Consider the following 14,592-nt stretch of genomic DNA (forward strand, 5'->3'; position numbering starts at 1 on the left):
ACCTTTGTTTAGTCAACAAGTGGATCATGAGCCACATTTTTCTGTCCTGGAACCATAGTTTTTAAGCATGGCCTTTTCCTTTTAATACATTAAGACTCTCTTGCATAGCTGTCTCATTTGCATATGTTGTAAATATGGTTGACTAATAATTTAGAATTATTGGTGCTTGTTGTTGAAACGGGAGTGTATTGACGGTTATAGAACGCAAACTTCTCTAATCCAAATGAATCTCCACAGCGACTGGGTTCTTTCTCAGAGCTTGACATTTGTTGGATCCCAAAACAGAAGACAAAGTCCAACAGAGTACTTAAGAAAAATAATACAAAAATCAGAAGCCTTCAGAGTCCAATTAAAAATACTTTTCTGTTCTGTCATAGCAAACATTTGGACACTCCCCCCATCTAGAATATACAATATGCCCATTCTATATTATGCACTGAGGTGGCTCCATGCATGCTATAATGTATACCATCCTCTAGCCTCTTCCTTCCATAATAATTCTTAGTAATCAAAAATCCTTTCTTGATATACAGTTTTTCTCCCATTTACAAAGGCAGCTGATTGGCTCAAGCAAACACTTTTGATCTTAACATGAGAAGACTACTTGCAGTTTACTGAAAACCTTTAAGGCCAACTATAGTGTTTACAACCCTCATCACCCGGTACAGTAAACAATTGTCCATTTGACCAATTAACTTTTTTTCTTGTTAGTTTGCATTGGCCTTTTTAAGAGAATTAACATACAAAGTGTCTTCCATGTCTATCATTCCTGATTACTTCTCTTTTAGGGCCAAATGACACCATAGAAACGCAGTCCGGATGTGTTCCAGATGATTTGCTGCACGTTTTTGATGCGTTCCAGTGCATTTTTGATTAGTTTTTGGTGCGTTTTCGATGCAGTCCAGTGCATTCCCCCCCCCCCTCTTTTTTCTTAACCTTAAATAAGGACGTGTGTTCCAGTGCGTTTTTGGTGTGTTTTTGATGCTTTTTACAGCGTTCCAGTACAGTCCAGTGCAGGAAAAATGCAGCATGTTCTACTTTTTTTTTCTGGAACTGGAACGCACTGGATCTGAAAGCACTGATGTGAACTGTGCCAATAAAAAACATATAACCTACTTTCCATGCTTTTTTGATGCAGGAAAAAAACACACTGGACTGCATGTGGTATGAACTGGCATCAAAAACGCACTGAAATGCAGCAAAAACGGACTGGAAAGCATCTGTCCTTATTTAAAGTTAAGAAAAAGAGGAGCAAAAATGCATTGGAACGCGTAAAAAATGTGCATGCAGAAAAGCATTTGGAACGCATCCGGACTGCGTTTCTATGGTGTGAACTGGCCCTTAATGTGAAAATGGACTGCTACCTGTCTATGCATGCATAATCAAGAATATAGTATATGTGTGTATGTGTGTGTGTATATATATATATATATATATATGTATATATATATACATATATACATACATATATATATATATGTATATATATGTATGTGTGTGTGTGTGCGTTTAGCTCTCCACAGACATTACAGTTGTACTTTGTGAACTGGATGTGCCCCAACAACTGCATGTTTTTGTACATTTCTTCCATTGCTGCATAGCGGACAGGTATTACAAATTGCAAAAACAAATTTCTTTAAAACAGTATGTGATTGCTTTAACTGCAGGTAATTAAGAAATTAACCATCTTATTTTTTGTCCTGATGACACAGCCAGATGTGATGGCAAATCTACCCAGTGGGTCAGACAGCAGTAAAAACCTGCCTGAAGTTTAAATCTCTCTTATTTAACCGCTTCAGCCCCGGAAGATTTTACCCCCTTCCTGACCAGAGCACTTTTTGCGATTCGACACTGCGTCTTTGACAATTGCGCGGTCGTGCGACGTGGCTCCCAAACAAAATTGACGTCCTTTTTTCCCCACAAATAGAGCTTTTTTTTGGTGGTATTTGATCACCTCTACGATTTCTTTTTTTTTTTTTTTTTAATTTTTTGCGCTATAAACAAAAAAATAGCAACAATTTTGAAAAAAACACATTATTTTTTACATTTTGCTATAATAAATATCCCCCAAAAATATATAAAAAAAAAAAAAAAAAAAAAAAAACATTTTTTTTCCTCAGTTTAGGCCGATCCGTATAATTCTACATATTTTTGGTAAAAAAAAAATCACAATAAGCGTTTATTGATTGGTTTGGGCAAAAGTTATAGCGTTTACAAAATAGAGGATAGTTTTATGGCATTTTTAATATTTTTTTTTTTTTTTTTTTTTACTAGTAATGGCGATCAGCGATTTTTATTGTGACTGCGACTTTATGGCGGACACATCGGACATTTTTTACACATTTTTGGGACTATTGTCATTCATACAGCAATCAGTGCTATAAAAATGCACTGATTCCTGTGTAAATGACCCTGGCAGTGAAGGGGTTAACCACTAGGGGGCAGGGAGGGGTTAAGTCAGTACTAGGGAGTGTTTCTAACTGTAGGGGGGATGGGCTAGCTGTGACACGTCACTGATCTCTGCTCCCGATGACAGGGAGCAGAGATCAGTGACACTGTCACTAGGCAGAACGGGGAGATGCTGTTTACATCAGCATCTCCCCATTTGTCCTCTTCGTGAGATGATCGCGGGTATCCCCGCGGCGATCGAGTGCGCGGGACCTGCGACCCGACTCACGGAGCTGCCGGGCGGCGCGCGCAAGCGATGGCACGGCGGCAAATTCAAAAGGACGTACCTGTACGCCCATTTGCCCAGCCGTGACATTCTGCCGACGTACATCTGCGTGCGCCGGTCGGGAAGTGGTTAAAGCTTTAAGTGGATTTTGGTAGGGATGCACCGAATGGGTTTTTTTTTTTTTTTGGTGCCGAAACCGATCCTGAAAATAAATCTTCCTTGATCCCGAAAACCGATACCGAAACACCGATACCGAAAGTTACTGTTTGTAAAAATATTTTAAAATATCCCAGGATTGGACGGGTGATCTGTCTATCAAAGTGCCCGGATGAGGGGGAGGGGCTGTATGTGACGGCGCGCAGCGGGGAACACACAGCTATTGAAATGAAAGCTGTGCTGTAATCAGGCGGCGGCACCAGGTGCGGGGGTGGAGCCCCGCCCAGGCCCCGTCCCATTTTCGGCGCCAGTATCGGCAAGAATTCTTTCGACTTTTTGCCGAAAGAGCCATTTTCGTCCGATATGTTTCGGTGGCCGAAATTTCGGTGCATCCCTAGATTTTGGTTGTTCTCTGGAAATAGACTTTCTTTTTGCAGGGCAGTAGCTAAGAAAATTACCTCAGATAACCATTTAGAAAAAAAATATGCTGTGCCTGTACCTTCAAGTTATTTGATTTTGAGTGCTTCTTAAAACATCATTTTACAGGCAACTTATATACTTTTCACTGTCCCTAATCCTAAACCCTTAACTTTTTGTGTTGCCCATAGGCCTCCTAGGACAGAGAAGGTTAAGAAGCCTGATGTGACAAGTGGCCCAAAAGCAGTGCTAAAGGGTATGATACAGTAAACTGAAATGATAAAAATAAGGGGAGGGGGGTAAAATACACACATTTGGGTTTTTGTGTATGTTATGCAATGGTTTTGTCAACTTTACAGAGCCCACTGTGGAGGAACAACTCCAGAAGCTTCACAGCGAAATCAAGTTTGCTCTGAAGGTGGACAGTCCTGTAAGTACCAATGATTTGTTAAGACTGACAAGCAAATTACACTCTACTTCCTTAATGGGAATTTTGAGGATTTTAAGGACCTACTTTATGGGAAGTATTAGCATTGTGCACACCCTATTATGTATTAGTAAGCTGTTATACTGTATTATTAAGATCCTCCATTCTGTGTGTTCCTTACATTTACTTTGTTACATCCTTTTTAAAATAGTAGAAACATGGTATAGTTATGCCCTGTACACACGGTAGGATTTTCCGACAACAAAACCGTGGATTTTTTTCCAAAGGATGTTGGCTCAAACTTGTCTTGCATACACACGGTCACACAAATGTTGTCGGAAATTCCGAACGTTAAGAACGTGGTGACGTACAACACGTACGACAAGCCGAGAAAAATGTAGTTCAATAGCCAGTGCGGCTCTTCTGCTTGATTCCGAGCATGCATGGAATTTTGTGCGTCGGAATTGTGTACACACGATCGGAATTTCCGATTAACGGATTTTGTTGTCGAAAAATTTGAGATCCAGATCTCAAATTTGTTTGAAATTCCAATGGAAAATGTCCGATGGAGCCCACACACGGTCAGAATTTCCGACAACAAGCTCCCATCGAACATTTGTTGTCTGAAATTCCGACCGTGTGTACGCGACATTAGTGTTACTAAAATCACAAAAAATCTGTATATGCAGAATAACATGCTTGTTATTCACTGTGGAACTTGCATGACTAATCCTCTGCATTGTGTAAAAAAGCTGTTTAAACCTGTGTGCACAAATGCTCCCCCTCCTGCACTGTCACTCTGGACAATCCAAATAAGACAGAGTAGTCCGGCTGCACATGCTCAGTTTGGTCTCTATTGCTGAAGAGAACAATTCCCGTTTGAGCTGTGCTATTCAGGTCACACAGTATTGATGTCACACATTTGGGCGTGTATACCGATCCTAAATGACAGCCCAGTCCCTCCCTCCTCCTCCATGCCCAGTAACTAAAAAAGGATACAGTCGGTGGGATGTCACATCTTGATTCATGGATGATCCGCCTCCCAGAAAAGCATGAGGATACACGCTGTAGTGGATTTCAAGAGGCAGTGATTCCAATAAACGAGATAACACCACTGTACATGTTTTTGCAGTGTTCTTTTTTGACCTCTCAACAGCATCAGTTACAGCCTGCAGATGTGCATATTGAGGTAATAGATATTTCTAAACATTAAAAAATACATTTATTTCCCTATTTCTAAATTCATTAATACAGATTGTGCCAAAAATGATCTGTTTTATTTTTTTCATATTTGTGATCTTCTTTCTCTCTTTGTGGGCCTATCCTATTCTTCGCTTTCTATCCCCCCTGTCATCCTCATTCCAACTGGCACACCACTGCCACCTTGCTAACACACTACCCCCTGTTATCCTCCTCCCACCTGGTACCCCACCCCCTGTCATCCTCATCACACCTGGCACCCCACTGATACCTTTCTAACACCTCACACCCTGTCATCCTCATGTTCATCGCACCTGGCAACCTTGCTAACACCCCACCCCATGTCATCCTTATCTTCATCGCACCTGGCACCCCACTCATATCTTGCTAACACCCCACCCCCTGTCATCCTCCATTTTTATCACATCTGGCACCTAACTGCCACCTTGCTAACACACTACCACCTGTCATCCTCCCACACCTATAAACCACTGCCAGCTTCCAAGCACCTGCATTGACAAAGCAGCTTATTTCAGTATTGAGAGGACAAGGGTCTCTTCCCCACAAATGTGTGGTGGTGGGTAACGTGGTCTGTGGACGGGTGCTTATTTAAATTTGGAAAACTGTTAACAATAAAGATGCCATTCCAGGTGAATGATTAAAGTGTTACTAAACCCACAGCAGTAAAATCAGTCTGTATATGCAATAAAGCATGCTTGTTATTATTCCCCTTAGTGTGGAACCTAAGATGTTAATCCTCTGCATTAGGTAAAAAGGCTGTTCGATCTTGTCTGCTCTGATCATCTCCTTCTTCCACAAACTCCAAAAGAAAGAACCTAATATTTATAGAGTCAGCCTACACAGTTTGTGTGTATTGCTAGAGAGTTGTTTTTTTTTCTTGGGAGGGTGCATGTGATCAGCACAGGGCCAATCAGTGCTGTCCAAACAGAGTGTTGGGGTCTTGAAGCCTCAAGCCATCAGCACAAGTCACAGGATTGCTCTAACGGCTATATACAGCTGATGAAACAAGGTATTTATCAGTTTATATTTACTAAAACTATTGCATTTCCATGTTCTGTGTACTGTGGGAGACCAGATATAGTGATTGCAGGATCTGAGTTTAGTAACACTTTAAAGCGAAACTACACTGCATCTGCGCACCACAAATCAGAAACACTATTTAATTCATCTTTAATATTTAAAGCCAACTCATCCATCCATTCATGTTTCCATGCATTATTTTGCTGAGCAATCACTTTGTAAAACAACCCCTAACATTTCTGGCTGCGGCCATCTTAAGTAAGGGCAGATAATTCATGTAGCCTTTACTTCCTGGAATCCATCTGCTCTTGGCTCAGGCATGCAGGCTTGAGGGTGTGCTTAGCTGAGAAAACCCCTCCTCACCACCTGAAGACTCCAGGGATGTATGTCATAATTTGCCTAGGCCAGAAAGTAACTGAAGAAATGTAAAAAAAAAAAAAAAAAAGTTTAAAACAAGTAAATACAGTACCTTGAAAAAGTATCCACATTTTGTCATGTTACAACCAAAAACGTAAACTTATTTTATTGGGATTGTATGTGATAGACCAACACAAAGTGGCCCATTAATGTGAAGTGGAAGGAAGATAATGGTTTTCCAATTTTTTTACAAATATATGAAAAGTGTGGCATTCATTTGTATTCAGCCCCCCTGAGTTACTACTTTGTAGAACCACCTTTCACTACAATTACAGCTGCAAGTCTTTTTTGCCCATTCCTTGCACATCTAGAGAGTGAATTTTTTGCCCATTCTTTGCAGTTTTGCCACAGATTCTCAATTGGATTCAAGTCTGGACCATTCTAAAACATGAATAGGCTTTGATCTAAACCATTTTGTTGTAGCTCTGGCTGTATGTTTAAAGTCATCGTCCTGCTGGAAGGTAAACCTCCATCCCAGTCTCAAAACTTTTGCAGACTCTAACAGGTTTTCTTCTAAGATTGCCTGTATTTGGCTCTATCCATCTTCCCATCAACTCTGACCAGCTTTCCTGTCCCTGCTGAAGAAAAGCATCCCCACAACATGATGCTGCCACAACCATGTTTCATGGTGGGGATTGTGTGTTCAATTTTTAGTTTTCCGACACACATAGCGTTTTGCATTTAGGCCAAAAAGTTCACGTTTGGTCTCATTGGGCCAGAGCACCTTCCTTACACATGTTTGCTGTGTCCCCCACATGGCTTCTCACAAACTGCCAATGGGACTTCTTATGGCTTTCTTTCAACAATGGCTTTCTTCTTGCCACTCTTCCATAAAGGCCAGATTTGTGGAGTGTACGACTAATAGTTGCCCTGTGGATAGATTATCCCGTCTGAGATGTGAGTCTCTGCAACTCCTTTAGAGTTACTATGGGCCTCGTGGCTGCTTATCTGATACTCTCCTTGCCCGGCCTGTCGGTTAAGGTGGACGGCCATGTCATGGTTGGTTTGCAGTTGTGCCATACTCTTTCCATTTTTGGGATAATGGATTGAACAGCGCTTTGTGAGATGGTCAAAGCTTGGAATATTTTTTTATAACCTAACCCCGCTTTAAACTTCTCCACAACTTTATCCCTGACCTGTCTGGTGTGTTCCTTGGCCTTCATAATGCTGTTTGTTCACTAAGGTTCTCTAACAAACCTCTGAGAACTTCACATAACAGCTGTATTTATACTGAGATTAAATTGCACACAGGTGGACTCTATTTACTAATTAGGTAACTTCTAAAGGCAATTGGTTCCACTAGATTTTAGTTAAAGGTATCAGAGTTAGGGGGCTAAATACAAATGCATGCCACACTTTTCAGATATTTATTTGTAAAAAAAATTTGAAAACCATTTATTATTTTCCTTCCACTTCACAATTATGTGCCACTCTGTGTTGGTTTATCACATAAAATCCCAATAAATAAAATATGTTAACATTTTTAGTTGTAACATGACAAACTGTGGGAAAACTTCAAGAGGTATGAATGTTTTTTCAAGGCACTGTAGAATATACCTTCCTACCTATCCACTAATACTAGCAGCAGAAGGATTAACCACCCCAATATCAGGCACTTTTACCCCCTTCCTGCCCAGTCCAATTTTCAGCTTTCAGTGCTCTCACACTTTGTCATTTAGTCATGCTACATTGTACCCAAATAAAATTTTTATCATTTTTTAACACAAATAGAACCTTCTTTTGGTGGTATTTACTCACCACTGGGTTTTTTCTTTTTAGAGATATAAGTGCAAAAAAATGAAAATTTTGAAATAAAACATTTTCTACTTTGTTTTTTTTTTTAAAAATCCAATAAAATCGACTTTCATCATAAATTTGGGCTAGAATGTATTCTGCTGCATGTCTTTGGTAAAAAAGAATCCTGATAAGTGTATGATAATTGGTTTGTGTGAAAGCTGGTGTCTACAAACTATGCTACGTATCATTGAAAATTGAGCAATCCTGATGTTCTGACTGCCTATCAAATTTCTTGAGGCCCTAAAATGACAGAACAGTAAAAAAAAAAGACTCCTTTTTGGAAAGAGGACAGTCCAAGGTATTTAGTAAAAGGCATAATAGTGAGTTTTATTATTATCATTATTTTTTTTTCCTTAAGTTGCAGATTTTTTCCCATGATTATTTGGAAAATTAAAGAAATGTTTTCCTTTCCTGGTGTCAAACAGACATTGTTGATAAACAGTTCAAGTCATACAGGGAAGTGGCAGATAGCAGACACTAAAAAAATGATATTGTAGTGATGTGTGATAGATCCGGAAGCAGTCTCCAATACAGAGGCCTGGCTGGGAGGGACATTGGGGACAGTAGTTTGGGATGTCACTGCAAATTCTGTTACTGGAACATATACATTTTATTTGGGGTTTGCAGCCTGTTGGGGTAAGAGGGACGATATCGGCGAAGTATCTTTCATGGAGTATAGTCAATGATCTAGAGCAAATTTGTTCAAGGACATGGCCATGCAGAGAGAGCCGGGCTGTAACAATGCTTTCTTGGTATTTCAGGTAGGTTAGGGATCTTTGTGTGCACTTAGAAAAGATGACACACACAAATTGTACATAGTAGATGGCGACTTTTTTATACCAATAGATTGATCTGCTGGTGGCTAAGTAGGGCTGTATCATCTAGTCGATCCACCCCATCTTCCCATTAACAGGTTATAATTGTGTATGTATTTTGGTTTCTGGACGGGACCTTGTCTTGTTTGAGGTTCAACTGAGTTGTCATGTATTGAGGAACGGATATAGACATCTCTTTTATCTTTCCACTTTAGGGCTAGTATCTCTTCATTCAACAAACAGTTTGTTTCCCCGTTTTAGTTTTGTGGTGACCAATCTTTGTAGGAAGCCCTTGCAGTTGGCCCGTGCTGCCCCGTAGGCCACAGTTTGCTTTAACCACTTCAGCCCCGGAAGGATTTATAATAAGAATATTCCTGCACTACCCAATTGGAAAAAGAAAACAAAAACTCAGAAAAAATGGTAAAAACGCACGTATGCGACTGGACAGCTGCATGCAACGAAGCAAGGGTCAGACATAAGCCCAAAATCAAACAGTGGTATAGGAGGGGAGGTGCTGCGCTAACCAGAAGAAAGCTGTAAATCTCTGTCTGTGGTTAATTAATAAAATGACATAAAATCGCATAATAAATCGCATAAATAAGTGTTGACACTAAAAAACATTCAAGTCTTAATAATCAGCATCATGTGTATGTGAAAAAAAGTGCATAAAAAATCCTTTTCAATTGGTATATACTAAATAACAAAAAAATTGCATGTTAAATCGCATAAATAAGTGTTGACACTAAAAACATATAAATATAGTTAATCGTGTTGGTGCACAAAGGGACATAAACACTAGGGCTGCAACTAACGATTATTTTCATAATCGATTAGTTGGCCGATTATTGTTTCGATTAATCGGTTAATAACCCTAAAAAAATGTGTGGTGTATAATTTAGTTAATATGCAACATTTAAAAAAAGGCAATTTATTCCTAAATATCTTTATACGCAGGGGTAAATATAAATAACCAACTATACGGTTAGGGAGTAAAATCTTTATTCCTCTCTGAGAATGACAGACAGAAGAGATATACTCTATATACTATTAGAGGTTGAATCTGGACTCAGATCAATTTTTTTTATTTAAAGAAAAAAAAATTCTAGACTGTTTTGCAGATTTTCAAACAGAACTGTAATATTACATGCTTTTCTGCAGCTTCTCCATTGAAGTATATTAAACCAAAAAAGCACCGTTTTGCATTGAAAAAGGTCCTTGACCCTTTCCAAATACACAGCAGCTGAAAAAAGCATAGATGTGAACGTTACATGAACTGTAGTGCATTTCTGCAAAAAGCACCAAAAAACACATAGGTGGGAACCAGGCCTAAGACATTTAGTAACATAATGGAGTTAAAAATAAAAAAAAAATTGTTTTTTTTACTGTGCAACAGTGAAAGTAATATTTACAGTAGAGATTATTTGCTCTTTTTGTACTATATAGGGCTAATTTTAGCTTTTTTAACCCCATTATGTTACTGGCCGATTAATCGATTATGAAAATAGTAATCGATTAATTACATAATCGATTAGTTGTCGATTAATCGATTAGTTGTTTCAGCCCTAATAAACACTACTTCATGTGAATAATTCTAAATAAAAATACATAGAATAAATCAGAAATAACCATCAAAAACATATCCTTATAAATGGTGCAAAACGTACAAAGTGCCAGTGCTTAAAGGTGATCTAGATATCGCAAATAAAACACATCAATCCAACGCAATATGGATAATAAATATAAATAAATGTCCCAATAATAGTGATATAAAATATATTGTGCTGGCCTGCGAAACAAATGACCAATGACATGCCAGTAAGTGCAGCAAACTTAAAGTGCCAGTGTAAAAGTCATTGAAGGTGCAAAAGCAAGTTCTGGTGTATTCAATAAAACAACAGTGGGGTGTCTGGGATGCAATTCACTGTCCTCTTCGTGCATAAAAATGTAAGCAGTGGCCCCTTACCTAGCGGTGCTAGGTCAACCGCATGAATTGTAGCTAAAACGCCAGGTCCTGAGCCTCAATCGCGTCCCTATATCCACGCTTGCTGGTGTTGGGTTATCCTAATGGCAGCTGATTACAAGTGGCTATGGTCCTATCAGGGGTCCTGGACCAGCGCGGATCCTAGCTCAGCCTCCACATCTCAGGTATGTATGTACAGGAATATGCAGGACAAAGGTACTTGATAGTGAAGTATGTATTAACCAGGTAATGCTTTATTAAAAATCTTTAAGTAGATGTACTCACATAAAAACAATGCAGAGCAAACCGTGGCTATTTTAATTTGAATTTTACTGGATATTCCAGCTTTTTGCACCTTAACCCCGCATATATTTTAATCCTATTTCATTAAATAATTTAATTTTAGCCTTTTTATTACCTTTCAATATATTTTACGAAATAAAATTTCCATGTATGCACTTTTAGTGGTAGCCTCTGACCATTTGGCATTTTTTAGCTTCCAATACAGCGGGATCTCTCTCTCTCTTTTTAATAAATGCCCACCTATGCGTCCGTCTCTGGCCAATTAGCCCCTCTGTATATCATTAAGCCATATTTATGAGCAACACAATATAGCGTTACATAAACATACAGCCAATTCGGTATCTATTTGCCTTGGTATGAGTATAAAGTCTTCTCTAACCTATAAAATGGCCGTGCCTATCAGACACCTAGTTATTAGCTTTGTTATGATCAGGTAGTCGTTTCTAACCTACAAAATGGCCGCGCCCATGTGAGACCTAGTAATGGCCGGCGTGGCTACGAGAAAATGGCCGCCCATTAATCACTATGGGAGAGACTATTTAAGACCACAATAAGCCTATTTTGCTCATCCCCTGAAGAAGTCACGTGATCGGTGATGTCACGCGTAGGGACGGAATAGGCTGTTTCACATTGCTAGACACAGAACGAGTTCGCTGCTCGTAGGAGAGAGGTTTGCTCTGCATTGTTTTTATGTGAGTACATCTACTTAAAGATTTTTAATAAAGCATTACCTGGTTAATACATACTTCACTATCAAGTACCTTTGTCCTGCATATTCCTGTACATACATACCTGAGATGTGGAGGCTGAGCTAGGATCCGCGCTGGTCCAGGACCCCTGATAAGGACCATAGCCACTTGTAATCAGCTGCCATTAGGATAACCCAACACCGGCAAGCGTGGATATAGGGACGCGATTTAGGCTCAGGACCTGGCGTTTTAGCTACAATTCATGCGGTTGACCTAGCACCGCTAGGCAAGGGGCCACTGCTTACATTAGTTTTTTATGCACGAAGAGGACACTGAGTGAATTGCATCCATATTGCGTTGGATTGATGTGTTTTATTTGCGATATCTAGATCACCTTTAAGCACTGGCACTTTGTACGTTTTGCACCATTTATAAGGATATGTTTTTGATGGTTATTTCTGATTTATTCTATGTATTTTTATTTAGAATTATTCACATGAAGTAGTGTTTATGTCCCTTTGTGCACCAACACATGATTATCTAGATTTATATGTTTTTAGTGTCAACACTTATTTATGCGATTTAACATGCAATTTTTATGTTATTTAGTATATACCAATCGAAAAGGATTTTTTATGCACTTTTTTTCACATACACATGATGCTGATTATTAAGACTTGAATGTTTTTTAGTGTCAACACTTCTTTATGCGATTTTATGTCATTTTATTAATTGACCACAGACAGATTTACAGCTTTCTTCTGGTTAGCGCAGCACCTCCCCTCCTATACCCCGGAAGGATTTACCCCCTTCCTGACCAGAGCACTTTTTACAATTTGGCACTGCGTCGTTTTTAACTGCTAATTGCACGGTCATGCAATGCTGTACCCAAACGAAATTTGCGTCCTTTCCTTCCCACAAATAGAGCTTTCTTTTGATGGTATTTGATCACCTCTGCCATTTTTATTTTTTGCGATATAAACGGAAAAAGACCGAAAATTTTGAAAAAGAATTATATTTTCTACTTTTTTGTTATAAAAAAAATCCAATAAACTCAATTTTAGTCATACATTTAGGCCAAAATGTATTCGGCCACATGTCTTTGTTAAAAAAAAATTTCAATAAGCGTATATTTATTGGTTTGCGCAAAAGTTATAGCGTCTACAAACTAGGGTACATTTTCTGGAATTTACACAGCTTTTAGTTTGACTACCTATGTCATTTCTTGAGGTGCTAAAATGGCAGGGCAGTACAAACCCCCCCCCCAAATGACCCCATTTTGGAAAGTAGACACCCCAAGGAAATTGCTGAGAGGCATGTTGAGTCCATTGAATTTTAATTTTTGTTTGTCCCAAGTGATTGAATAATGACAAAAAAAAAAAATTACAAAAAGTTGTCACTAATTGATATATTGCTCACACAGGCCATGGGCATATTTTGCAGCTCTCGTTTGTTTTTGAAAATGAAGAAAGACAAGAAATTTTTTTTTTTTCTTTTTTGAAAACTTTGTGACAAAAAGTGAGGTCTGCAAAATACTCACTATACATCTCAGCAAATAGCTTGGGGTGTCTACTTTCCAAAATAGGGTCATTTGGGGGGGGTTTGTGCCACCTGGGCATTCCATGGCCTCCAAAACTGTGATAGGCAGTGAAGAGTGAAATCAAAAATTTACGCCCTTAGAAAGCCTGAAGGCGGTGCTTGGTTTTCGGGGTCCCCTATGCGGTTAGGCTCCCAAAAAGCCTCACATGTGGTATCCCCGTACTCAGGAGAAGCAACAGAATGTATTTTGGGGTGTAATTTCACATATTCCCATGGCATGTTTGAGCAATATATCATTTAGTGACAACTTTGTGCAAAAAAAATTTTTTAAAAATTGTCACAATATAAAATATTCCATGGACTCGACATGCCTCTCAGCAAATAGCTTGGGGTGTCTACTTTCCAAAATGGGGTCATTTGGGGGGGGGTTTGAACTGTCCTGGCATTTTATGCACAACATTTAGAAGCTTATGTCACACATCACCCACTCTTCTAACCACTTGAAGACGAAGCCCTTTCTGACACTTTTTGTTTACATGAAAAATTTTTTTTTTTTTTTTTTGCTAGAAAATTACTTTGAACCCCCAAACATTATATATTTTAAAGCAAATGCCCTACAGATTAAAATGGTGGGTGTTTCATTTTTTTTTCACACAGTATTTGCGCAGCGATTTTTCACATTTTTTTGGGAAAAAACACACTTTTTTAAAAATTTTAATGCATTAAAACACACTGTTGCCCAAATGTTTGACGAAATAAAAAAGATGATCTTAGGCCCAGTACATGGATACCAAACATGACATGCTTTAAAATTGCGCACAAACGTGCAGTGGCAACAAGCTAAATACATTTTTAAAAGCCTTTAAAAGCCTTTACAGGTTACCACTTTAAATTTACAGAGGTCTACTGCTAAAATTACTGCCCTCGATCTGACCTTCGCGGTGATACCTCACATGCATGGTGCAATTGTTGTTTACATTTGACACCAGACCGACGCTTGCGTTCGCCTTTGCGCGAGAGCAGGGGGGGACGGTTGTTCTTTATTTTTTTGCTTTTTTATCTTATTTTTAAACTGTTTTTTTCATTTATTTTTTTAAATCATTTTTATTGTTATCTCAGGGAATGTAAATATCCCCTATGATAGCAATAGGTAATGA

At 38.8% G+C, this 14,592-nt stretch overlaps 1 protein-coding gene across 4 annotated transcripts in view; it reads left to right on the top strand.

Moving 5' to 3' along the window:
* Positions 1-14,592, top strand: part of HDGFL2 (HDGF like 2) — a 460,705-nt gene that overhangs the window by 274,344 nt on the left and 171,769 nt on the right. For all 4 annotated transcript variants that reach the window (XM_073594787.1, XM_073594781.1, XM_073594774.1 and 1 more), the window contains 2 exons: positions 3,439-3,503; positions 3,607-3,677. In XM_073594787.1, the coding sequence (XP_073450888.1) occupies positions 3,439-3,503; positions 3,607-3,677 (136 nt within the window). The remainder of the gene's footprint in view (positions 1-3,438; positions 3,504-3,606; positions 3,678-14,592) is intronic.

The sequence above is a fragment of the Aquarana catesbeiana genome, linkage group LG01, assembly GCF_042186555.1.
Source record: "Aquarana catesbeiana isolate 2022-GZ linkage group LG01, ASM4218655v1, whole genome shotgun sequence".
Classification (NCBI taxonomy): domain Eukaryota; kingdom Metazoa; phylum Chordata; class Amphibia; order Anura; family Ranidae; genus Aquarana; species Aquarana catesbeiana.